The sequence below is a fragment of the Apteryx rowi genome, unplaced genomic scaffold (assembly GCF_003343035.1).
Source record: "Apteryx rowi isolate R43461 unplaced genomic scaffold, aptRow1 scaffold_15, whole genome shotgun sequence".
NCBI classification, from domain to species: domain Eukaryota; kingdom Metazoa; phylum Chordata; class Aves; order Apterygiformes; family Apterygidae; genus Apteryx; species Apteryx rowi.
In genome coordinates, this window is record NW_020447752.1 from 361,214 (window position 1) to 388,240 (window position 27,027).

Below are 27,027 nucleotides of genomic sequence, written 5' to 3' on the forward strand. Positions count from 1 at the left end.
AGCAAGAGGAATGTGATCACAATGGCTGTAAAAATTTAATAAGTTTGAAAACAAATCATTTCTAACCTTCCATTTAGGAGTGCAAAAAGTGTGAAGAAAAGATCAAGAAAATGATTTTTCTCCCTGAAAATTCAAACGTGTTAGCGCTTTGCAAAGATGTAGATGCAATGCATTATACTTTATATAAATTCTTTCAAATGCAAGAGAGGTGGATTATATGGTTTATCTGAATTATCCTTTAGAGAAAATATGTAAGACTTTTTTTTTCCCCCTCCTCCCATTTATTTTACTTTTTCTCTTAAAATTAGGATAAGAAATAAGCAGTTCTTAGAAAACCTTAATTGCTGATAGAAGTCTATTTGTACCTATACCTCAAATCTTTTGCATTCAGTACCCTGTTTATATTGAGTCTTGGCAAAAATATTTTTAATCTTATAGCCCTATAAAGTAACCTAAGAGAACTGTGGCCTTCAGTTATGGCAAACTTTTCCTGAATGCCAAATCAAAGAGAACTAAATGCTAGGAAAGTGGGGGGGGGGTTTTTTTTTTTTTGGGGGGGGGGGTCCTGTAAATAATTTTGTTGTGAAAACCTGTTCAAGGTGTTAAAACAAGATTTAGAGATAGCAGAATATACAACTTGAAATAAAAAATGATTACATCATTAATGTGCTTTGCGATTATGATTATACTGAATATTTTTACACTTGATTTTGTATTCATTTGGAAATGCAGTAAAAACTGTTGTGTCTTATTGCTTCAGGTTGGAGGAACAAAAGCTGGAGTTGTTCGTTTCCTGGGAGAAACAGACTTTGCTAAAGGAGAGTGGTGTGGAGTAGAGCTGGATGAACCTCTGGGAAAGAATGATGGAGCAGTGGCTGGAACAAGGTTAGTCAATCATCAGATAACAGCCGCCTTAAAGATTTTGGATCTTTGTGTTTTGCTTTTCTAAATGTGAAAATTTTTATATCAAAAAGAGTAGTTAGACTGCAAACCTGACTGTCTACTTTGGTGGGGGGGTGAGGGGGAAAATCCTTAAACAGTGATTTGAATTTTATGACACCTACGTGTCTCTGAAAGTCTGCTTCAACTCCACATTCCTGGTATTAGTTGATCTCTCCTACTCCCACGTGTGTTTTATTCATAGGCTGGTAGTGGAAAATACAATTTCCTGCTTTTTAAACTTCTACTTGGTTTCTCAAAACTTAGGGGAAAATTTTCTGCATTGCAGGAACTGATGGCACTTATAGCAACATTTGCTCCATCATAAAGACTGGGAATAGTATAGATGCTTACTCCAGTAAGTCACATTTAGAAAGCATTAAACCACATCACAAGTTAATGTTTCCATGTTTCCTGCTTGTTTGGTATAAAGTACAGTTCAACTCATTAAAAAAATTTTCTACAAGAATTGTGCCTTAATGTAGGTAGTCACAATTTGAAATTCCAAGCAGCTTTTGTTTATGTATAACCAAATATCTGCTTTATATAATCAAATATATGTATATTTTTGTGTGTGTGTGTATGTATATATAACACGTATAATCAAATATATAAATATTTGATTTAAATAAAATCTGATTTTATTTTTAAATCTCTGCTGTCACATTTATTGTGGCCAGCTCAGCAGAATGTGTTGAAGAGGAAGGATATACATGTTAAAATCTGAATCTGAATGGAATTTTTAGGAAACAAAGAACTTGGATATCTCTAGCTCAAGAATTTTCTCCATGTTGAATTTCTGAAGTCTGCTGTATTAGTGCTGTTGTAGCCTCTCAAAATAAAGCCCACTGCCCCATAAAATCTATTATTTAAAAAAATTGTTAGGCAGCCTAATATAGATTATGTTGTCACCAGCTGTTACCTTGTCCTTTAGTACTTTTAGGCTACTGATCTAGAATTCTTTGTGAAGTTTTGTGAGAGCATGTGTATGAAAAGACAGAAGTTAATTTAGTGCTCATATGTGTGTCTTTTTTCTTTTTTTTAAAGGTATTTTCAGTGTCAGCCAAAATATGGTTTGTTTGCTCCAGTCCACAAAGTTACGAAGATTGGATTCCCCTCAACCACCCCAGCTAAAGCGAAGACAACTGTGCGAAAAGTGATTGCAACTCCCTCAGCCCTGAAACGCAGTCCAAGTGCATCTTCCCTGAGCTCTCTCAGTTCTGTGGCATCTTCAGTAAGCAGCAAGCCAAGCCGTACAGGACTAGTAAGCTTCTTTTTCTATTGCATGCTTTACATGCCTAAGCAGGAATCCACATGGCACTTGCCTGTGGTTTACTTGCATAAATTGAGAACAGAGCAGATCTTGGGTACAATGTATGTCTAATTGTGCTTTTTTTTTCCCCCCACTCAAAGCATGCATAAAGGAAGGAAATCTTAGCTAGCCCTGAAATGTAGCTAAATACTTGAATATTTAAGCTTACACAGTTAACTCAGACTAACTTGAGTTATTGCAATAAGAAAGGGGCTTGTGATGCCAACAAAATGAAAAGGCATCAGTGTTTTCTGATTGGAATCTATGTTGTTAGTTGTTCTTTTTTTTTTTTTTCCTAGCACTACCTCTGTATTATGGGGTTTGTGTTTGAGGAATCGGTATCCACCAAAGCTTCCAAAGACCAAAACTGAGTTTTACTGAGCAAGAAATTTCAAATTATCTAAAATGTAAAAGTCTTTCTTTTATCACTAAAGAGATGAATCAACTGACAAATATAGAATTAGCAATTCTCAAGTCTTTGCTGACAAGAAGCCTCTTTCTTTTCCTTTAGATTTGATTTTAATCCTGTGAATTCATAAAGGCTAGATGTTGCAAAGTACAGTGCTCAGATGAATTTTAACATTGTACTAATTCTGCCTAATACACTTACTCTGGATKCTTTTGAAGTTACTCTACTACATAGATGTCCTAGTCTTGGGTCACATGCAGTGAAATGGAAGTCTTCTGGGAAAGCCAAACTGAGTAAAAAACTTCTCTCTTTCATGGCAATTAAAAGCATAGAAATAATTGTTTTTCCGTATTCACACTAGATTTTCTTTTTCTTTTTTGAAACCAGAGTACATGAATACATATAGTTGGAAAGAGATCACTTTAGCTCCCACTGAACTGAAACCAGTAAGCTAGCATACTGTTCCATTGACCAGCAGGTGCAGGACAGAAGTGACTTACTGTAGTGTTTCAAAACTGAAGCAGATTACAAGTGAACAGAGGTCAAGAGTTGGTCCGGAAAACAGGGTTAATACCCTATTGCAACAAGCATATGGGATCTTTATTTGGCACAAAAGGAGGGACTTTATTACTTAATCTGTTCTGGAAATTACACTGCTAACTGCACAGTGCCCCCTAGTTTGCAATTGGTGCACTGTTTTAGTACTACCTCAGAGTAAGGGAATGCCTGCTTGCAGCAGAGTTCATGGGCCTGGCAGACTCTCAGTGAAGCATTAGTATGCTATGATACTCTGGGCAATAAGACAGCATAGTTTTACATTGTAAATGCCTGCAGCATATTTGCTTATTTTGCCTTTGTGTTGTGCCCCAGGGCGTTTGGATGTTTTGAGCCATAAAATCTTATGCTTCTGTAATCCATTATTTCTGGAATTAAAATTTCAGCTTCCCTCCGGATCTGTTCTTAGGCAGCATGAGTCTTTGGTTCCTAATCAAGTGAAAGAACGGTGAGAATAATTTTGACGCTTTCTTTCTTCAAAAGTTAACCTGCTGAAGAAACAGGATTTCCTGAAATCAAATTTTGACACAGCAGATTTTTATTGCTCTGATTTCTTTTGGATTTCTTTTGAAATCAGAAATAAAGTCAAGCTGGATTAGAGGAGCTAGACTTGTTAAAAAGCAATAGTTGTGCTTGAGGTAAAGTTTCTCATGTGTTCTGGAATGAGACATCTTCCAGAAACTGAGAAGGTAAGAAACAACTAATCTAAACATCAGTGAAAGCTTCATTTTATTAGAAGGTGAACTTATTCTGTCTCATACCTTTTGAGTYACTTGATATAGTATTTCCAATGGATTATGGACTTGCCATTCAAGGCTGTGAGTAGACAAGTTAGAAATATTGATTCTGTAGGAATCACAGTAACAGAAGAGTAGACATGTTTTTGTGATGACAGGAAAATTATGTCCATGTTACGCTTTGTGGTCAATGTTACTGGGTGCTGGCATTCCCTGCTGCGTATGGCAACTATTCTTCAATGTTTCAATCTCTGAAAAGATCAGAAAGGAAATGTTCTTATTCTTGGGCAAAACTATTGGACAGAGCTAAAGGTAAATGTAACAAAAGAGCAAGTCTTTGCATATGGGTTTTTGTTTTAAATAAGGTTTTAAATGAGATGTTGTTCACTTCAGATTTCTGAGCTGCTAAGTGTAAGGTCAGTTTTTATAAACTGTATCAGGTTTTTTTAGTTCAGTTCTTGTTCACTTTTATGATGTAATTTCGGTTTATTCACTTTCCCTTTTAGCTCAAAAAGTCTTGAGGAAGTAGAAGACAGGGCCATGCTGAATTTTCACTGACACTGGTTCCATTCAGTGGAGCAGAGATCATGCAAGGTCAAGAAAAACCTGAAGGTTCATTTTAGCTATAGTTTTCCAGATTCATTCATTTATATCTATACTCTTAAGTTTAATCGTTCAGAAGTTTTTTCTGGAATTAATCTAATTCTAAGTGTTACATGTTTTATCAGATAACAGTTGTACTACTTCAAAATGTTTTAGGATTATATTAGCTGTAAGGCTGGCTTTTTAAGGCAAGGTAAGCACCTTTGATCCTGAATGTTTTTTTCTCGGAGTAGATGCACAAAATGCCAGTTGGACTTCCAAAAGCTTTCCCAGAGCGTTTGGGAATGTTATACTGTTGCTGGTGACCTAAGATTATGACTTGGTAAATAGAGGGAGAATGTTTTTAACTTGCTGTAAGGATGCCTTTATATCTTGCACAAAAAGGTGCTTAGAAACCTAACAAGTTAGCCTTCATGCGAGTATACAGCACCCACCTTAAACTGAGGCCAGACTTTTGTTTTCACTTGAACGCTTCTGTCTCCTACATAACCACCTGCTGATTACCACAAAACAATCTTACTGTCCAGGTATGTCCATTGTTAACTTCTAGAAAATGACATAATTTAAATGTAAAAACAAGAAAAATATTTTTCTTTTATTAAAAACATAAAGGAGAAGGTACAGTAGGTTACAGAAAGCATTTGCTTTACTAACCCAGTGTTTGTAGAATCTGGAGGCATCCCTGGCTTTCTCACCTGATACAGAATGATTTTTAACATATTTACTTTCTAAAGTTGACAGAAACATCTTCCCGGTACGCAAGAAAAATTTCTGGTACTACAGCCCTACAGGAGGCATTGAAGGAGAAGCAGCAACACATTGAACAGCTCCTGGCAGAAAGGGACTTGGAGAGGGCAGAAGTTGCTAAAGCAACCAGTCACGTAGGGGAAATAGAGCAGGAATTAGCACTTGTTCGAGATGGACATGATCGGGTAAGAGCAGTGTTGCTGTTCTTGAAATAGAAGCTATAAGACAGTGGACTTAATTCCCAAAATTGTGTTGCCTTATTGAAAAGGTCTGGGAGTAAGAAATGGTGTTCTAAAACTGAAATAGTCCATACTTATCAGCTATTCCTCCTGGAGGCTTTGTTTTGACAAGATAGCAAATCTATTTAATTTAGCTAATTTTGGTTGAACTTCTCTACATCTCAGTAAGTGATGGTTTTCTACTASTATATGCGGATCTGAATATGGTAATGTTCCTGTTCATTGGACTATCACTTTACCAAATCATGATTACTGAGATATATAGCTATATAACTTGAATTAAATTTATGTATTGCCTGACTTGCCTACTTACTATTTTTTGTTCTTGTTACTGCCAATTAGCATGTACTGGAGATGGAAGCAAAAATGGACCAGCTACGAGCTATGGTGGAGGCTGCTGATAGGGAGAAAGTGGAGCTTCTCAATCAGCTTGAGGAAGAGAAAAGGTGACCCCAAAATGTCTTCATTTGTATCTCTCTGTTAAGAACAAAATTTTTATTAAAATGATTTGCAAATATGAAACATTTCAAATAATGCAAGTATGGGCAGTTATTGTACAAAACTGTATTGCAGTTTCTTAAAAATAATACTAAGAAAGAAATTCTTTACATTGGGTGGATATTACAGCTGGTATAATGCAGCCAATGAAAGTTATACTATGATGAGTTGCAACTCGAAGAGGAAATTAGTATTTTGAGATCTCTTGTGACTGAATGTCCCCTTTTAGGCTTGACAGATGGCACTGCTCAAGAAACAATCCAAGTGGAGACTGATTAGAGACTGTAACTACTGTTTATAGCTGAATTTTATGCAATGCATTCCTTTTRGTATTGCCCTCTGTTGCCAGGGGTTTTGTTCCTACTCATATCAAGTTAGTAGATTATGCTTGAAGTTCTTGAAACACTCATCTCCCACTTCAAAGTGAAAGTTCTGATAATTCCATTTCCTAAGAGTGCTGGAATAGGAATTTACACCTTACATCTCTTGTGAATAATTTATTGCCATCAGTTGCATGCTTCTAGGTAGGGTTCGTCTCTTACAGAAAAAAACATCAAATCCTTTAATGCCTTTTGTAATTGCCATTCTTAACTGTTTGAGGAAAGGAACTGAGATTAACAAATAGATATGCACAGTTAGGTGAGGAAATAATCTGACAAATTGTCTTAATGGATTTGGAATGCTTTTGAAAAGCAAGTCTATTTGGGAACCCATTGTCAGTCTGCACTGTTGGCTTGTGTGCTTTCCTGAAATCAGGCAGGTGTCAGCCTCCCTGAAAGGCCTCCTTAAAACTTGAAATTCCGGGTGAGGAGATGCAAAGGAATTGCCCAAGGTTTACCATTGCAATTTGCATGCTCCCACTTTACGGGATTCACTCTAACTGAATTTTCAAAACAGTAGATGTCAGGTCTAGAATTGGTTGTATATATTCTACAAAACAATGGRATGCTTAAATAGAAAGAAAAAAAATCGCAGCACCTCCGTTTGCCTGGCCGTGAACCTGTTTTCACTGAATGCCAGGTCAGCGGGGGTCTGTTTTACTGCAGTCCTCTGTGGCCTTGAGCTCACCTTCAGCGTGTTGCTAGGCAGTGTAACAGTGTCGCTGTGTATGCCTGCTACCCATTAACTGAAGTGACATTTTACAGCTAGGGAAATATTTCATGGCTTCAGCAGTGTAGTATTTCTCATTCCTCCTAACCACTTTAGTATTATTTATTTTGAAAGGTCTCTGTCATATGTGTTCAGTACAGTCTCAGCAATAACTTGAAGTCAAATAATCTTTAATCCTCTGTTCTCCAAAGCATGGGGGTAAGGCCCACTTTCAGTATTAAGATGAGACAAATTTAAGTTCTTAGTGTCTTTGTCTTTTATCTTTTAGACATCCATCACTTGTAATTCCCTTTGATACAATGACCTTGTTGCGGTCTTCTCTACTTCTATCAGCCCAAGTCCAGACACAAGCAGTGTGCGTAACTCAAAGGAAAGAGAGCATGCCAGTCTCTTCCTTTGCCACATCTTACTGTGCTGAAAGGAACAAAGGGAAAAGGAGAAAATCTGGCTCTAACAACCTTCTTCACTGAGGCATGCCAGAGGCAGGGGAGGGAAGGAAAAAAAAAATCAATTATTTTAAATCAGTTTTTAGCTTCTTACTTCTAGCTGGTCATTCTAATACTCCTGGAGGGGCAAGGCAAGCTGTATCTGTGTTCTTGCCTATATCCCCATTCTGCATCTTGGCATTCATTTTGACAGCTAATGTGTTTGTCTCTGCTAGAGCTTTGATGCAAGTTAACCAGCACAGTTCTAGAATGCTCTTAGGTGTTTTTTTTTTCCCCCTCCCCCCCTATATTTCCTAACTTTCTGCCCATTTCTTGGCTGAATGGTAGAATACACCAAATATTAGATCAAGCTGTTCATTTASGTCACTGCTTTTGAGGACACACAAAACGGTGAAGGAAGGAGAGAAAAGATGATTAAAGGTTTTCTTTTTAACTCATCAGAAAATGCAACAAAATACTTTCTTTACAGAGCTGCAAGAAGAATGATGTCTGTCTTAGTGGTTTTGTTTTCAAGACATATTTTGTGTGAGAGATTTCTCCTTCCCTGATGCTTCTGGCAGTTTGCTGATATAATCAGAATGATGTCACTGTAGTTCTAATTTCCACTGAAAAGTGAGCTTGAAAGCATTTGCTTTCAAAGGTGTCTGAATTTTAATTAATTGTCCTTACAGGAAAGTTGAAGACCTTCAGTTCCGTGTAGAAGAAGAATCCATTACCAAAGGAGACCTAGAGGTAAAATATCTCTAGCTTGGTAAACAACACATTTAATAGGACATTGAAATGCAATCAGTTCAGGTTAACTGTACTCTTCTCTGGAAGAAAGAGGCAGGAATGATTAATAGATGCAATGCTGGTTCAGGAGTATGCAAAGCACATGAAGGCAATTCCCAGTTCTGCAGTCCTTGAGTAAGATAACCAGGATTGCACCCTTAATTCAGTTGCACCCTTTAGCAAGGGTTCTACTGTGGAATGGCTGTGGTTGTTTAGAATAATTAATTTAATTCATGGTAAAACTCTACTTTTTGCTATTTTATATTATTTTGTATTATATCTTACTAACATTTCTGAAATTGCTTAAAATCAAATACAAAAAATCATTTTGAAGATGTAAGACTGGCAATTAATATTTGTGTCTTTGAAGTGAACATTGAACAATAGTCCCATTTATCTTGGATTAGGTTTTTTTGAATAATCCCTGTGTTTGCCTTAGGGAAAACTGATTAACAGTGTGTTTCATCATGAGTTAAATTTTACACAAAACCTAAACAGCAATTACTGTTTGAAATTTATTTTTATCTTCCTACTGTTTGTCTAGCTATAATGTGAGACTAAAATGCAATATGCTGTTATACAGATTAGAAAATACATTTAATGAAGAGTTACTCTTGACTATTTGAACACTGCCAGTTTTCCTACCAAATTTAAAGCTAAAAAGCAAGATACTTTTTAGTTGTTCTTCTCTGTTGTTGTTTAATCTGAAAAATAATAGAGCTTCTTGAACAGCATAAAGAGTACAAATTTAACTGACTTGTGACCCCATGAACCCCTAATGATTTAAAGTGCTAGCCTTATGAAAATGATTCATTTCATATAACATTTCTTTTATTTTAGTCTTCCATTCATTAAAAAATACCTATCTAGACTCTTCATAGAATGCTCCTTCTATTGTTTAGTCCATGCAAGTTTTAGTTTTTTATTTTTTGTTAAATTAGTTGATAGTCATGGCAAACCGTATTAGAGACTCTGGTTTGTCAAGCTGCATAACTTAGAGTTTAAACTGAATTCAATATAATGAAATGTGTCCTGTTGTTTGTGTTGGAATGATAGTACTAAGTGTGCAGGTGAAATATTTTTGTTTTTGTTTTTTAATTTTACTGATAGCGAAAGAGGCAGATTTCGGAAGATCCAGAAAATGTAAGAGGGCACTTAAATGTGCAGAGACATCCCATGTTAACAGATTGTGTACAGAAAATGCTTATACTTATTCACTAACTGCATAATCTGTTATTGAAACATTGACTCTAGTATTTGTGTGCATGTTGCTTTCAGAGCAATTACAACATTTATCAAAAAGAATGTGTGTAATGACTAAACGTTGTAATCCCCATTAACTGAAGAGAGGGCAAATGTGTCATCATAAGAATTCTTTAGTGTCAGAAACTTTGCAACTAATTGAAGAGTATAGGAGCTTGTAGAAAATGACTGTCTTGAAGTCTTTCATTTAAATGTAGGATTTTAATTTGCTTTCCTCACAAAATCCTCCATTCTTTCCTATGAGCTCCCACTGCTGTTCAATAGATGCAGTTTGCAGTTAACTGATTAATTTTTCTCCAAGTTAAAAAAAAAATTAAATTAAATTAAATTAAATTGGAATGTTCCCCACACCCCCTTACTTGTTTCTTTTTTTGCCATGAAATGCTAAGTGGAGAGAGAATTTTAAAAAAGACTTAAGAGTTAGTGGTCCAAACTGTCTTGTTTTTCACTTTATCTTAATATAGCTTCTCCCTGAATTATGCAGGAAAAACACATGTTACTGGTTAATAGAAACTGCTTACAAGAAATTAAAACAGCCCTGTCACTTCTGTAGTTCAGAATAAGTGGAATTCAGAAAGCCCTCTCTTTTTGATTGGATTCAGGAAAATTTATCACAAGCTGCCTCCTCTGCTGCATCCCCAGCCAAGATAGGAAGTTCTCAAGACTAAAACTGGTTTCCTGCTGTGCATTCTTAGGTGTTCCTTTTGCGAAGCTACTTCAGCGATCTGGGTCTCCTCTATTCTTCCAAATCAGGCTCACGGTGTGTTAGAAGTAAATCTGCATGTGCCCTTCCTTTCTCTTGTTTTGTGCGCTCCTTGTTTAATCCTATCTCTACTCCCGATTTTCCTATTCTAATTTTTCCATAAATGGGCATCTTCACTCTCTAAAGGAGAGAAGTGGGTGATCACTTAGTTTCAAAACTAATGTTTCATAATCTCGGTTGTGTTCTGTGATTATCTCAGCATGAAGGGACTGAAGGTCTTCTCGCCCCTATCCTAGAACCGATTATCAGCATTTATGGCTTCGGCACAATTTCACAGATTGACCTATAGATGGAGAACTTAACTGTACGTTTATTTTGAAGTGAAAGAGTAGCTAGAATACACAAATGCTGAAAATGGTTGATGACTGCTCTGATGTTTGGATTGAGTGGAATCCTTTAGGGTTCAAGCCAACGTAAGGCTTGTCCCATTTCCCTATCTTCATCTAACTGTGATGTTTTAGAGAAAGGGAAGATACTTCCATATTGTTTTTCTGTTTTTCTTTGCTGTTGAAGTTTGCAATCAAATTCTCTTCTTCTTTTTATATTACTCTGCTCTCGTTGATTTACTGCACTCTGGATTTCCTCAAAGAGGAACTTATCCTTTAGACATTTCTCTTTAGATGATCAGGGAAGAAGGTTGAGTGACTCAAAATTTTGCAGTGAATTTACCTCATGGGAACGGGAGCATGTCCCTTGGAAATCAGACTTGTTTAAAGCATAATTCCCCCATCTCCTAAATGGTGAAAAGAGTGGCCAGCAAAGATCATCATCTCTGGAGTTTTTCTTTTTAGCTTCTATTTCCATTTTGGTAGAATTTGTTTTTATTTGCAATGCATAGGAGATGGGGTTTAAAAATATCGGTCATCAGTGCTGATATTTCTGATTTTTGCAATATTCAAGCAATGTCTATAAAATTAATGATCAATAGTGTTTTGTTGTTTATGTAGTATGGAAAATCTTAAGATAGCATATTTTGCAAAGTGATGTGAGGACAATTCTGTGGGTGTCAGGTTTTGGGTTTGTTTTAATAGATCCTTTTTAGGAAATGCAGCGAGGAAGATATGTCTATTCAAAATCTTAAAATAAAACACTTTTAGGATTTAGAATTTTTTTGTGGATCAGAAGTAATACTAACCAGTCCGAGAGAGGGGACTGAATTATACCCACTTTTTTAAAACCACTATTGTTTAAAAATTTTATTTCCCTCAGAGTATTTAGTTCAGTTGTCAAAGGCTGCTTGATGTAAAATATAATAGCCCAAGTTCTGGTAGTGTTCCGCCCCCCAATATGCGCTGAAGATCTTCCACTGATAGAGAAACACATCTGCCATGGATTTCAAAAATTGAATCAATCTAAGAAGCAAATTTTAATGATTATGGATTTTAGTATTTTAGATCTAATAACTGCATAGTGAAAACAGCCAACTGTTTTCAGCAGAAGAGATATTTAAAAAACAAACAACAACAACAATAAAAACCTACTCTAGAACAGCACCAGATGTCTGTATGCTTTTGGGAAAGAAGATAACTTGATGCTGTCAGAATGGAATACTGTGATTGGAGAAAAACAGGCCTGAAGCAAAACAGGAGACTCATCCCCATCTCACTTGCACTGCAGGGACTGTGTAAGATCTTTTAACTGCTGTGGCTGATTTGGAGGCAGTCCTAATCAGCTCGTCACTCTTTATAAATAACAGTTCTGCAGGGACTTCAAGCTATCTTATTACAAAGACCAGAGAAGCAGCAGTGTCCTGCCAGCTGTGCACACACTGCTACACTGGGGGCTTGGCAGCTGTGTGGCTTTGGTATCATTCATGCATCTTCCATCCTTTTGGATTCTTTCAATCTAGTGCTCAGTGGGTAGCTTTTCAGGCTGCAGGACTCTCTCTTATTAAGAATAGTTCATAGGGTTCTGAGCTTTTCTAACTTTTTACTCTGTTCTGTGGTGAAGTAACTGCTACAGCTAAACTGTTGAAGAACATCTGTCAAGAGAGATGCATGCAACTTCTTGGCTAATAAACGCATTTCAGCCTAACCAGCCAGAACTTCATTCTCTTTCTGGAGATCTTACTCTTGATGTGGGTAAGCCCTGAAAAGCTGCCCTTTCCGGAAAACATATTGTGAAACAACAATAGACTTCAACAATCCTTTTAATTTGGAAGATTACTTTTAAATTACATTGACCTGTTCAGATTGACACAATATTCAGATCTTTGCATTTCCGAAATAAGTGTGACACCTAGTTCTTAACTCAGTATATCTCTTTTCCTTTTTTCTTTTCTCTTGTCTTTTTCTTTTTTTTTTCTTTTTTTCTTTTCCCCACCTCAGAGGTGCTAGTCAGATTTGGACTAACTGCTAGACTTTTCCTGCATCTCTCAAACTTCAAGCTGTCTTGCAGGCCTCTGGGAGCCTGGGTATCAAGCTTACTGATATTCTACATTCTTGCTAAAAATTCTGCCCCTTTTTTTAAGCAAAAGACAGAAAGTATCTGCTTGCTTAGTTTTGTGTACTTCCTACTTCTCATTAGGAAAACAATGCCTCTTAGAATTACAAAGATCTTAAAATTTTTTACTTTCACACCTTGTTCAGTGTAATTAGACTTCAGTAATTATAGAGCAACCAGACTGATTCACTTGTTTGCCTGCCTTTGGAGAATCTCACTTGTTGCTCTCTTCCATTCTGGAGGAGGAGGGGGAACAGTTAGGAGGGATCTGCAGTTACAGGCAACCAGGTTCTTTATTTCTATTCAAATAATTCATATCCCAGTGACAAATGAACCTTGATGTTCCCAGGACGTGGCCAAAAGGATTTTTATGGCTGAGACTTGAGATACAACTACTACTGTAAAAGACTGGTTGTGAGTCATCACATGAGCTTCGGTGGTGAATTTTCATCCCTGGTTCATAATTAAATCATTTAAAAATATAAGCCCATTATATTGAGGAAAAAAGCATTAGTGGGATGACAAGAAAAGGGACAAATCATCCTGTTAGAACAGATGTATATATTTTTTCCATAACTATTCTAATTTGTGCTGAAAACTTCATGTACTGATAAATAACTTCTACTTGGCTGCATGAAACTTTTTGTTCATATTTCTTCTTGTTTGTGGATTTTTATTTTTTTTCCATGTCAGTCAATTTACACTTTCAGCCCATCTTTCTCATTCATCCATAGCATTTCCCTGTTCATTTTATCCACTGCATCTTCTCTGCTCATCATTGGTAGAAGATTCTGGCAGCACGGCCTGCATGTGGCTACCTCCTCTTGTGCTGGCATGTGATGGTGGCACCGTTGTGTTCTCTTCCTTTCCCTTTTTACTAACAGACGCAGACCAAACTGGAGCATGCCCGCATTAAGGAGCTTGAACAGAGCCTGCTCTTTGAAAAGACCAAAGCTGACAAACTCCAGAGGGAGTTAGAAGACACTAGGGTAATGGTTTTCACTATTTAAATAACAAGACTCGCTTGTGTTTTGGAGGATTTCTGATGACACTGTCTGCTGGGTATAAAACATGCCAGAAGAGCTCCTTGCTTCTGCAGTGATCGGTGCATGCTATCGATGTAGCTGGAACACTTCTAAAATTAGCATTAATTTTGAGCTTCAGTAGAATGTGTGTGTGTATATGTATATGTGTACGCATTTCTTCAGAGGAATTCAGGTAAGATGATTTCAAAATGCAAAAATAACGCTTGAATACAGGTGAAAAGTAGCAAATGGGACTGTGAAGTGATGTAAAGGAGTGCACAGTGATTAATTTTTAGAAGTAGCAAAGTTCGTTATGTCCGAAAGAAGAAAGATCCACATCTTTATGCAGAGGTGTCTTTGTTTTTAACACAAACTTAGTGTTTCAGGGCTGTATTTGGTTTCCGAAGTTTTAAGAAGTGGCTGTATTACTTGCTTTGCTGAACCATGGTTTCCAGTGGCTTTCTACTTCTTTTTTTGCCACCCATCACATGATCTTTTCGTGGGGATTCCAGTAGCATTAGTAATACAGTAGCCTTGGCAAAAAATTACTAGAGAAATGTTGTCCGAAGACAGAGGTTCAGCAGATGCTCATTTCTAAGAGTTTTAGCACCTTTCTAGAGACTGATAAAGATTGTTCTTGCTAGAAAGGTGCTAGCCCTATTCAGCTTCATTTGAAACAAGGCCCATGGGACTGATTTGGTTGACTTCAGTGTTTAACACTTACAAGTCTTTTGGCAAAGACCATTGTGTTGTAATGGTGCATTATGTATCTATGTTTCTTTGAAAGTGAAGATCCAAGAAGGATGAAAAAAGCAAAAACATTTAAGGTTATGGGTAACATCTGGAGTACTGTTGCTTAATCCTCTTAACTTGCTCTTTGTGGCTTCTGTGAAGTTCATTCATAACAGGCTTCTCTTTATAACCTTGATCCCGTTAGTTAGCTGACTGCTGACTAGCTGATGTAACATCAGTTGTTTTTCTCTTGTGAGAATTCTCTAGAGAGTTAATTTTGGCTTGGGGTGGCTTATTAGACAGGTCCTTGCTGTTGCCCATAAAATCAAAGTACTGCAGTACTTTCTTAGCTCTGTGAAAGTAGACAAAAAAGGGATGAAAAAGGGTGTCCGGGTTCATGCTTGTCCAGTATATTGAAGATGATGAAGCAAAATAGTAAAAGAATGGTAAAAGATGCTTTCTTTTAACATCTTTTACAGCTCTGTTACATTTGAAATACAATATTGAAATGCTTGTATCATGTGGTAAGGAAGTTTCATTTACTCACAGTCCCACAGCTGGGCCTGTTTTTGGGAATCCTAATGCTGGTATGGAATCTCTGATTTTGGGAGAAGAGGATGATTGTTTCATTGTGCAAATAAGAGAACTTTGTTTTGCATAAGCAAATTACTCACAGACAAATGTGGGTCATGCTGTTGACATCCAGCCAAACTACTTAGTGTTATTAAAGAGAAGATGGGAGGAAGGAACTTTCAACATATATGATTATTAGCAAATTCTTCCTAAAGCTGAAAATTTCTTCCTAGAGCTGAATGTACTATTTTCTTGATATTACTGGACATCTCAACAGGATCAACTAAATGATCCTAATAATTTTGGGGGTTATATTGTACCAGAAACTGATAGCTGCATTTCCTTCTGTCAGGTCCAGTTATGTAAAGGGAATTTAGGTCATAGCTAATGGAACGCCATTGTTTATAAGTGCTCTTTGTCCTAAATTCCTCGCGCGTAAGCACGCATCCATATTACTTTAAGATGCCCCTGTTGATTGTTCCTGACATGTGGAATCTGATAGCCAGAGACAGGAAGCATCCAATAATAGAGAGTGTAATAGATAACTAATTCTGCAACCTTCAGGCTTGGGTGTCAGGATATTTACTGAAAACCTGTAAATCTGCTTCTAGAGACAATGAATCAGACATTTTCAATGTAAAGCAATGCAATGGAAATAAACCACTCATTTTTTTGTGGTACATTTTATAATATAAATCCCTTAAGATCACTTGGCATAGTGAAGCCTGAATTTTATTCCGCCTTTTTCTCAAACTGACAACTTCTTTGCATTACAAGGTGCAAGCTTCCCCTAGTTACTGCATTGTTTCTTCATTTTAGAAGAAAAGAGTTAATATTATCTTTTCCAAACAAAGCAGAAAGTTGTCACAAATTTTTAAGACTTATAAAACACGGGATTCAGCTAAAGAAATGCTATAATTCTCTGCTTGTGAATCAGCTTTTTTTCTGAAGGATCATAAAATGTTTTACCGTTTCCCTTTTTTCCAAAGTAAACATTCCTTTGAGAGAGGGTAAGAGTTTTATACACTTACCTCATTCCTATTGTGGCAGAGTCAGCTAACACTTGGTAGTTATACAGCTGATCGTATCATATCCAAAACTGGTACTTACATATTTGTACAAAATGTTGCTTGTTTTAGTCATTGCACAACAGCAATGAAATTGTCCACTGCTCACTCTAGATAATACTTCCTGCGTTTCCTTGTCTGTTCCAGCCACTTAATTAGGGAGTTGAAGAATGTTAGCTCTTTTTGGCTAGGTCAGGGAAAAACTTTGAACATGTATCATAGTATATACAGTTGATGGCCTTCTTGAAAACAAATACATATTCACACAAACATGCAAGCAGAAGTTTTTGAGGGTAGGGTGGGGATGAATACTGTAAAACCAAGAAAGTACTCTATAAGAAATACATTTTGAAGAGCAATTGCAGGTAAGTAATATCTTTTTCAGGATGTTGGTAAAATAAGGAGGCTGAAACAGTGACTTTCTAATTAGAAATAATTGTGGTGGCTTCGTGTGCTTTTTGCATACCATAGATTTCTTTAACAGTTGGTGAAAAGCTTTGATAATGAGGACACTTTTTCAGAGACAACGATGGAGTAGATATGGAAAGACTTTCATAGAATTTGTGGGCTAAAAATGTGCTTGCATTTTCTCAGGCAGTCTCATAGCTAGCATGAGATGAATTTGGAAGCAATTATTTCAACAAATGCAAACCTGAAAGTTTTCCTTTTTTTTAGTCTGCATTAAAATGCTTCTGAGAAGCATTTTGTTAAACATTAACAGTATACATAAGTGTAAGTTTTCGCTTAACAAGTCATTATTTCTAAATAACTTCAGAAAAGCAATTTAAATAAATTCCATCTTTAAAGAGAATATAATATGCATGTAATGCAAAGATATTGACTCTTATTTTTTTAAAGCAATAATTTATAAATAAATTAAACAAGTTGGTCTTGTTTCACTGCCTTCCAAGTAAAGGCAGTATTTGCTTTTACTTAAGGTTTCTTTAGCATTTCCATAGAAATAAGAGCTGACAGTGAAACTCAAAGGTATTATAATCCAAATAGTTGGTAAGAATACGCTAATGAGCTTTGTTTGCAATAACTGGTGATTTCTTTTCACTGAGCTCTTAGTGTCTCGATATATTAAATATATATATTATAATTCTTTTTTTCTCAAAATGCTGTTAATCACAGGTGGCCACAGTATCAGAAAAATCTCGCATCATGGAACTAGAAAGAGATCTAGCATTGCGTGTGAAGGAAGTAGCGGAGCTTCGAGGGAGATTAGAGTCTAGTAAACCCATTGATGATGTGGACACTTCTCTTTCATTGTTACGAGAAATAAGTTCCCTGCAAGAAAAAATGGCAGAAGTTAGTAAGGAACATCAGAATGAGATGAACTCAATGAAAGAGAAGTTTGGAATTAGTGAAGAAGTTCTACAGAAAGAGATCAAATCACTCTCAGCTTCAAATGAGAGAATGGCAAAAGAAAATGAGTCCTTGAAAACCAAGCTTGATCATGCCAACAAGGAAAATTCAGATGTAATAGAGCTGTGGAAATCAAAGCTGGAGTCTGCGATTGCCTCCCATCAACAGGCAATGGAAGAACTAAAAGTTTCTTTCAGCAAAGGTGTAGGGGCTCAGACAGCAGAATTTGCAGAGTTAAAGACTCAGATTGAGAAAATTAAATTAGACTATGAAAATGAAATGTCCAATTTAAAACTGAAGCAGGAAAATGAAAAATCTCATCATTTAAAAGAGATTGAAGCACTGAAAGCAAAGCTGTTGGCAGTCACAGAGGAGAAAGAGCAAAACCTGGAAAGCCTGAAGACCAAACTGGAAAGTGTGGAAGATCAACATCTAGTAGAAATGGAAGACACTTTAAACAAATTACAGGAAGCTGAAATAAAGGTAAAGGAGCTAGAGGTACTGCAAGTCAAGTGCAATGAACAAACCAAGGTTATTGATAGTCTTACACCACAGATCAAAGCTGCTGAAGAAAAGCTTTTGGACCTTGCTGCACTTGAAAAAGCCAATTCTGAAGGTAAATTGGAAATCCAGAAACTTAGCAAGCAGCTTGAGGCAGCTGAGAAACAGATACAGGATTTAGAGGCTGAAAAGGTTGATGGAAGTAGCAAGGTTTGTATCAACATCCATCTTTTGGTTTTACTTTGTTTTTATTTTACATTTGTACTATTTTAATCTGCTATAGCAAACTCATCACAGAGGAAAAATTTAGTTTTATTAGATGTGTATCTTAGTACCATCTGAGAAGGTTTAGAGRAAGTGTTAAGTGGGTCAGACCTCTAAAAAGCTAGTGTTCTTGCACAGTCCTCAGTCCACACCACTTGGCCCCMAAAAAAAATTTTTTTTTTTTCTGTACTTTTTTGCTGCAGACTTATGTGTGCCTGCGCTGAAAGCTTTGTGTTATGAACATTCATTTATTGGTGTATTGGGGAGAAAAATCCACACACTTTAATATACAAGGTTTTAACTTTTGGTGGTAGAGATATGCAGATAAAGTGACATAGGGATCAATGGGGAGACTCTTCCTCTGATGATAGTCTTACCTAGAGAAGTAAAATACTGATAGAATCAGTACCTTCCCTACCTGTCCTCTTAGCAAACAGGATGGTGAGAGAGGCAAGAGAATACTTTAAAGAAATGGAGATCCTGATGGAACTTTTCTTTAAGATGAGGGTGCGCAGTGGTGTAGTCATGGAAGCTTTTCACAGCGTTTTGAAGTGCTAACTGCAATGTAATGCAGCTTACCATGCTTTTTCTTGTTTTCAGATGATATGTGTCTTTGAATTGAATAGTATGGCATTCAGCACCCAAAAGTTATCCTACCACTGCAGCTAGGAATAAAAGTGCTAAGATTTCATTTTTGCCCCCTCCTCCCTGCCCCCAACCTCTGTGCATGGCCTGACAAGCTAGAGCTCTAATTGTAAAAGTAGTGGGAAGGTAACTGGAAGTAGCTTTCCTAAACCGTTCGCAGATGGTGCAAAAATACTATATTTCCATGGACCTTTGGCCCAATTTTTAGAGTTCCCGATGGGTTTCTGCACCACCTCTGGGTGTGGTACAGAGAAAAATTACATCCCCTGTGTGTGTATGGTCAGAATAGCCAGTTGAAGCATAAATGCTAAATGTATCAGCTTAAAAAAAAAAAAAAATCAAAACAATAACCAATAATACTAATTCAACTGATGTCATAAGTACACTTGGAAATGTTTGAATATACTTCAAAATGTCTGCCACTAAATAATATTTTCACCATAATTCTAAGATAACTAAATTTTAATTATTTCAAACATATCCCAGAAGAAATTACTACTGTGATGTAGTCATCGATGGAGATCAGCTTCATTCAATTAACAGATCATGTTTTTTTCTTCAGTTTTTGTTTTTTTTTTATTTTTCATCTTACTGTAGTTTTAACATTGTAGTTATTTCCTTCAGATTCAACTTTTAATTTCCCTATTTTTTCATTCATGTTTATAATTTTATTTTACTCCATTTAATCATCTTTGTTAGGCTAGTAATCTGGCCAAAGAACTTCAGGGCAAAGATCAAAAGCTTCTAGACCTTGAGAAAAACTTGAGTGCAGTAAATCAAGTTAAAGATTCTTTGGAAAAGGAGCTTCACGTTTTGGTGAGTAACACTCAAAAATTTTTGACTTTATCCTTTGGATTTTGCTTTTCATGGTAAGAGTGTAATTGAAATCTGAGGACCAATTCTGAGTCTTCCTAACTGAACAAAGCCTTTCAAAGGTACTTTTATTCAAGAAAGAAATGCAAGGTCTCATTACCAATAGGATCCAATTTCAGAATGAGAAGAGCATTGCGCTTACCTTCTTGGTTTTCAGGTGTTTTGCCCACATAGAACTCATCTGTTACAGATTTCAGATAAAACAATAAACAAGATCAAAAGCAGCATGCAGCATAAAATTACACTACTCGTTAAGGAACATGTGGCCCTTTAGGATTATATCTGTTGTATGAATTAAGGCTTGCTGTAGGCATGAGTTGCGAATGGGTTTTGAAGACAGACTTTTTTGCCTGATTTCTCCTTTTGCAAATTTAATTGTTTGCAATTGTAGCTGGGTAGGATTCTCCTGCGAAACTACACCAGAGTTAGAAACAAAGACATACCACTTAGGTTTTAGTGTCCTTGTCATAACATCTTTTCCGTGGCCATAGTAACTATTTTAAGTTGATTGAAGAGTCTCACTTATCTTCCTCAATATCCTGCCTTTTCTTCACAGTCTAGCACCTCTTCCTGCTGGTAAAGATGGAAAACCCTGGTATGAGATTGATCGCAGGGCTGCAGATGCCTACTACAGCCTTTGAGCAGCATGGGTAGCCTCTTAAATTGAGGGGCCCAGAAACCACGTCTCCCACGCTTGACTGTGTGGCTGCAATTGTGTTGCTACGCCAGCTGATGGAGAAGTTATTTTGAAAGTTCAGAGACTTGCTTCCAAACAAGACAGGGGAAAATCTTAAAAGCTTGCTTTGTGTTGCTGAATATATCAATGCTAACTGTAATTCAAAACCTTCAAATCCATTTATGATAGGAGTGAAGATTGATCTATTTTGTACATGAAAAATACTTAATATGAATTCAGTGGTTCAATTATACTGTCATTACCAAGTCTTACCTTAGGTTTTTATCCATTTTCAGAAAGAAAAGTTTACTAATGCAGCTGATGAAGCAGAAAATGTTCAAAAAACTATGCAAGGTATGTYTCCTGCTAAAGTAAACAACTAAAAAAGTGCAGAAAAGAAATACTGTAAAATAAAGAATTTTTTCACGTGCTTTCAGATTTACACATGGCAAAACAGCAGTATTTGTTTCAGCAACTAGAAATAGGATAGGATTACTTGCAGCCTCTCTTTTTGAGAGTAGTATGCCTGGCCAAGGAGTGGTTTGAATCTTAAGTAATTACTAACTTCGTCTTCAAAATTTTACTTCCATAGAAACAATAAAAAAACTAAGCCAAAAAGAAGAGCAGTTTGCACTCATGTCTTCAGAACTGGAACAGCTGAAGTCTAATATGACAGGTAAGGAAGTAATAAAATGGAATGTTTTGAAATATGCATCAGCTTTGTGCTTTCATGTGGCCTCCTACTCAGCTCGCCATGTCATAGTATGTAATGCTTTCACAAATGCATATGTTTTACTTAAAACTCTTGTTTCTAGGAAGAAAGCAAGTCTTGTGGCACCATGTACAGTGACATGGCAAGGTGACCATGATGTTAAGGAAACGGTGCAGTAAGGCAGGATATTTTCTGGCTAAGTGTGTTCTGAATAAATAGTTAAATTCTTGCTTTAACATTGCAACAAAATCATGCTGTGATAATGGCCCAGTGCTAGACAAAGGCTTGGGACTGGATTGAAGCATTTCGAGTTTAAGATGGTCTAACTCACAGAAATGTTGTACATAAATAGTGTTTTATTTTGAAGGACAGCTAAAAGATTCTAAACTAGTTTGATTGTCAACTTCTTACTATCTCGTAGGAGGGAGGCTTGCTATATCATTCTAGTCACTGGTCAATTTAAGACCAATTTGGAAAGAAATTAAGAATGTGCACCCTGTAAGCAAGCTTCTCAAGGTATCAGTAAGACTCAAGGAGTCATCCTGAGAGCTGTTCTTGCCCTTGGTGGCAGGGCCTGCCTTGAATGTATATGGAGATGGTTTTCGCTCTAATTTCATTTTGCTTACATTGTTTGTTTTCCACTGATCTGCTAAATAATTGGTCTGTTGTTTCTGCCTGCAAAACGCACATGCCTCTCACTGTATTGCTTGATTACTTGATGTTACTTGCTTGATTGTTCTGTCATGAGTAGAACTCATACCAGCTTCTTATGGCCTGCGACCTAAAGCTAAGTAAGTGAATCATTTCTGAAAGAAAGGATTTGTGACTAGTTGCTTTTCTAGTGTTTCCTAAAAGTTCTTCACCTTCCCTGCAGCTCACAGTGCAAAGTCCAAAACTGATTGTGATTTTTAATTTTAGAGATTGAATTTGCAAGGCTTTTAGCATCAAGATTACATTCTTTAGAATCCTTTATGGTCTTCTAGCTATATTGTGCATGCCATTTCTCTTAAATTTACTATGCTACTAACCTTTGTCTTGCTCAGTTATGGAGAAGAAATTGAAGGAGAGAGAAGAAAGAGAACAGCAACTGATTGAAGCTAAAGTCAAACTTGAAAATGATATTGCAGAGATCATGAAGTCTTCAGGAGACAGCTCTGTCCAGCTTACAAAAATGAATGATGAGCTACGCTTAAAAGAAAGGTATCCCACCATTGTCAGAACACTTTCACATTAATTCTTTACTCCCGTACTCCCCTCTTCTCATTTTATCCTTTTGTAAATAGCTGAACAAGATGCTCCTGAATGTCACATTGATATGACAAGGGAACTTCTATCAAACTAAGTTCATCAAAATAGTCTCCTCAGTGATGTGAAGAGAGACTCGCTTTTAGAATTCTAAAATTCTTATGTAACACATACTTTTTACTGTCCAGAGTAAATTAATATTTTAATAACCTGGCCTGCTTCATGGTTATGCTTCCTAATTATTTGATTACCTGCTCAGCTGGTTTAATTTGGATATGGAAAAGTCTTGGTTCTCTTCCTTGACTTGCAATGAGAATGTGTTTTGTTTCAAACAAAAACTATCTGTAGAATAGTTGTTCTTTAGCTTTACAAAACCCTGGACTGTGGAGACAAGGTAACTGTGGCAGCAGTGCTGCTCTGCAAACGCTTGCTCTCATTTGTGTATATTTAATTTAGCAGAACATTCTCTGTATGCTAAATAATTAAACTTCTTTCTTAATCTTTTGACAGATTATAGAACTTTAGCACAATTTAAAGTCTTTCATCTCTGCATTCATCAGGCTATCAGCAAAAAGTAATGTTGTTCTTTTACTTGGTCTTTTCAGGCAGTTGGAACAAATACAACTTGAGCTTACAAAAGCAAATGAAAAGGCTGTTGAGCTTCAGGAAAATGTGGAGCAGACAACACAGAGAGCTGAGCAGAGTCAGCAAGAAACTCTCAAGATTCATCAAGCAGAACTGAAAAAAATGCAGGATCAGCTAACAGACCTGGTAAGAACAACTTCAAAATAGCTACATGAAGAATATTGTAACACCACATCTCTAATTGTATTCCAATTGTTTTATGTTCTGTCAGAAAAAGCAAATCGAGACTAGCCAAAATCAGTATAAGGATCTTCAGGCAAAGTATGAAAAAGAAACTTCTGAGATGATATCTAAACATGAGGCAGATATCAAAGGATTTGAACAGAACTTGTTGGATGCAAAAGAGACGCTGAAAATTGCACAAAAGAAAAACAATGAGTTGGAAACACAGGCCGAGGAGCTGAAGAAACAAGCAGAACAGGCCAAAGTATGTATACTTTGTTACTCTGCAAGTAATTTGAAGTTTAATTCTTTCTGTTTCAGTGAATCGCTCCTTTTTGCCTGGCTTCATCCTTTTATAAGTTTTTTTGCAGTGTTTCTTTTGTGAACTTTTCCAGGGTAGATTAACAGTGGTTGGGAAAGTGAAACATACACCACTAACTGGTTCTCTGTCTTCTCCATATGGCACTAAAGTATCCATGAAATATGGTTCTTTGAAGTTAACACTTCATGTTCGTAGATATCTGATTCAGCACAATCAGTTGGAGCTATATTTCATTCTCAGTGTTTAAATGCATGAATTATAAATAAAGTATGTTATGAAATTTTCATTTAGAGGTGTTACACACCTGAAATTTTGCTCTGTAATAGGATCCCGTGTTATGTGCAGCTATTTTATATGTAGCTTGACTTGAATATTTTTTTCCCCATTTCTTTGACATTGCTTCTTGCTTTCATCCCTCATTAGTCATTTGCTATAATTTATTTTTTTATGCTTTAGCAAAATCTTTAGTGTATAAATTGACACACAGGTTAATTTTAAATACATTTCTGATACAGCATTTTGAATTGAACATTTTATGACAATGTATCTTGGATAAACTCTTGGGGAGAATTAGCTATACAGGGTGACTCTGAGAACTGGAAGTCAGTATCTTATTAACTAACTCCCTGCTACTAATTCACTTAGATTCTGATGAAATCATTTTGTGGCTGTTCATTGGTAGTTTTATAAACAAGTTGAAGTCTTGTATGGAGGAGCGTTCAAGGGTGATCTTTTTTCATTTAAACTCTGAAGAGTTTTCTTGTGGATGATTGGTGTTTTGCAATGAAATATCATTGGCAATCAGCAGGTCAGATCGCACAGGGACTGTGTGTCAGCATATACGCTTTTTTAAAACTTAAAATTTAATAGCTCTGTTTGCCCTTAATTTGTATTTCTCATTTGTCTGCTTGACTTCATTTTTGTTTTCSCTTCTCCCCAATTTTTTCTTTAGTCCTTAACCTCTGTGTTAGCAACAGCCAGAAAAGAGATTGAACTAATGTCAGACAAGATGAGGGGTTTGATATCAGAAAGAGAGACTCTGGCACAGGAGGGGAATACTTTAAAAGTAGAGAAAGGTTCATTGTTATCAAAACTTTTAGAGTTGGAATCCAAGATTATGTTTTTACAACAAGACCAAGAAAAGCTTTGGACAATAAATGATGAACTTAATTCAGAAAATAAAAAAATCCTAAAGGAAAAGGAAGAAGCTGAGGCTAAAAGCCAGCAGAAAAGCACGGAAAAGATGGCACTAATTTCTGAGAAAGGCAAATTACTCTCTGAAATAGAGGTAGCACAGAAACATCTTCTAAAGATAACTCGAGAAAATGATGCTCTCCGGTCTGCAGAGTCAACGTTGCTCCAACAGTTGAAAGAACTTCAGGCCAGCAAAGATGCCGTAGATATGGCATGTCAGAAGCACATCAGGGAACAGAAGGAACTGGAGGATAATCAGAAGAAACTTTTAGCAGAGAACGATGCACTTGTTAAAGACAAAGATAGTGTCATTCAGAAGCTGAAAAGTTCTTGTGAGGACCTGGCCAGAGATCAAAGAGAGCTGCTGCAAGAAGTGTCAGTTCTGACTACAGAGAGAGATTCAGCCCTAGGTAAATATTTGGATCTTGAAAGTACACATATAGCCTTAAAAAATGAAACAGACCATCTGTTGCAGACAAGCCAGAGTTTGCAGTCTGAGAAGGAAGAGCTCCTTAAAGGCATAGAAGAGCTGCAGGTGAGCTTAGCCACTACTGTTAGTGAAAACCAGGCTTTAAATGTGAGAACAGAAGAGCTGCAAACAGAACTAGAGGCTGAACATAAAGAACTTAAAAAGGTGCTAAAAGACAATATGGAGTTGAAGGCTTCCCTTGATAGCCTCTCTCAGCTTCTTGAGGAAATTAAGGCCTCAAGGGAGATATCTGACTCTGAATGTATTCAGTTACTTCAAGACAAGGAGGCTCTTTCTTCATCAGAACGAAGGCTTTTGGCCGAAAGGGAGGAACTTTTAAATGAAAATAAGGCAATTACTGAAAAACTTGCTAAGGCCACAGCAGACGCTGAACTTGCTGAGAGAATCCTTACCGAGAAAATCAATGAACTGAGCTTAGAAAAGGAATCTGTTTTTTGTAAGTCATTGCAGTTTGAAAAACAGAATGAAGCTCTTTTCCAAGAGAAGAATGAATTGGAGAGCAAATACTTGGCACTTCTTGATGAAAGTGAGTCTTCTGCAAATGCAATTTCTGATATGAAGAGAAAACATGAGCTGGGTGTCTCAGCCAGGAGAGTTCTGGTCCAAGAGAATACCACGCTCCAAGACTCCATTGAAGCCCTCAAGGAAGAACTAGACAAGAAGACGCTAGAAAATCAAGAGCTAATAGCCTGTAAATGTGACCTTTCAGATCTCCTGAAAGAGACTCAGGATGCCAAAAGAACATTAGAAAATGAACTGGCTGCCATATCACATGCCAAGCAGGTCCTGTCATCTTCATTCAAGACCTGTTCCTCTGATAGGGAAATGCTGACTAGAGAGAGGACTGAACTGCAAGATAAGTGTCAGAAATTAAATGGAGAGGTTGAGATTATGATAGAAAACTTAGCCATTGAAAAGGAAGCTAGGAAGCTGGACAAGGAATCCTTTTTGTTGGAACGTATGGAACTTCAAAACAACATCAGCTTCTTAGAGAAGGAAATAGAAGAGCTGAGAGAGAAAAATAAAGAATTGCTGACTGAGAAAGAACTTTTGGTTCAGGAGAAAGAAAAATCCGAATCTAAACTGGAGGAAATAATTAAAGAAAAGGAAATTCTCAGTGCAGAGACAGAGCAACTTGCTTCCAATATTGACCAGCTGAAGAGTGACTTTGCTTCTTTGTCTAAATCAAAAGCAGAGCTCCAGGACTTGCACAGCTGTCTCTCCAAGATCCTAGAAGATCTTAGAGAAAGCCACGAGGTGACAGAGAAGGAGAGGATAAAGTTGCTCCAGGAAAATGAGAGCCTGCTTGCTGAACAGAAGTGTCTGGTCATCATTAAGGAAGAAATACTAAAAGAGAAGGAGAAATTCTCCAAGGACTATTATAAACTGCATGAGGAAGTAGCACTTTTAGCACAAACTAATAGTGACCTCTCAGGCAAACTACTGGTCTTTCAGGACAAAAATCAGATGCTGCTGGAGGAGATGAACAATATGGCTTTGAAACTAAAAGAAATTGAGACTCTTCAGGCCCAAACAGTAACACAAAAAATTGAGGTATTGAGACACGTTGTTAAACAATCGAGTATGGTTGTACTAACACTGAGCACTAACTCAATGGTTTCCTGTCTGCACTCCATTGCACAATCAGCACTTCATCTCAGGGTGAACAGGCTGCAATTATCTTCCATCTCAGTATATT

At 36.8% G+C, this 27,027-nt stretch overlaps 1 protein-coding gene across 5 annotated transcripts in view; it reads left to right on the forward strand.

Annotated features, from left to right (window-relative positions):
- The window catches only part of CLIP1 (CAP-Gly domain containing linker protein 1), an 84,647-nt gene that overhangs the window by 34,605 nt on the left and 23,015 nt on the right, over positions 1–27,027 (forward strand). For 2 of the 5 annotated variants that reach the window (XM_026058709.1, XM_026058710.1), the window contains exons 4-16: positions 761–885; positions 1,987–2,203; positions 5,290–5,487; positions 5,884–5,987; positions 8,267–8,327; positions 13,719–13,823; positions 17,366–18,310; positions 19,709–19,825; positions 20,855–20,912; positions 21,151–21,234; positions 22,314–22,470; positions 23,121–23,286; positions 23,372–23,587. In XM_026058709.1, the coding sequence (XP_025914494.1) occupies positions 761–885; positions 1,987–2,203; positions 5,290–5,487; positions 5,884–5,987; positions 8,267–8,327; positions 13,719–13,823; positions 17,366–18,310; positions 19,709–19,825; positions 20,855–20,912; positions 21,151–21,234; positions 22,314–22,470; positions 23,121–23,286; positions 23,372–23,587 (2,553 nt within the window). The remainder of the gene's footprint in view (positions 1–760; positions 886–1,986; positions 2,204–5,289; positions 5,488–5,883; positions 5,988–8,266; positions 8,328–13,718; positions 13,824–17,365; positions 18,311–19,708; positions 19,826–20,854; positions 20,913–21,150; positions 21,235–22,313; positions 22,471–23,120; positions 23,287–23,371; positions 23,588–27,027) is intronic. The other 3 variants (XM_026058712.1, XM_026058713.1, XM_026058711.1) reach the window with 2 other exon arrangements.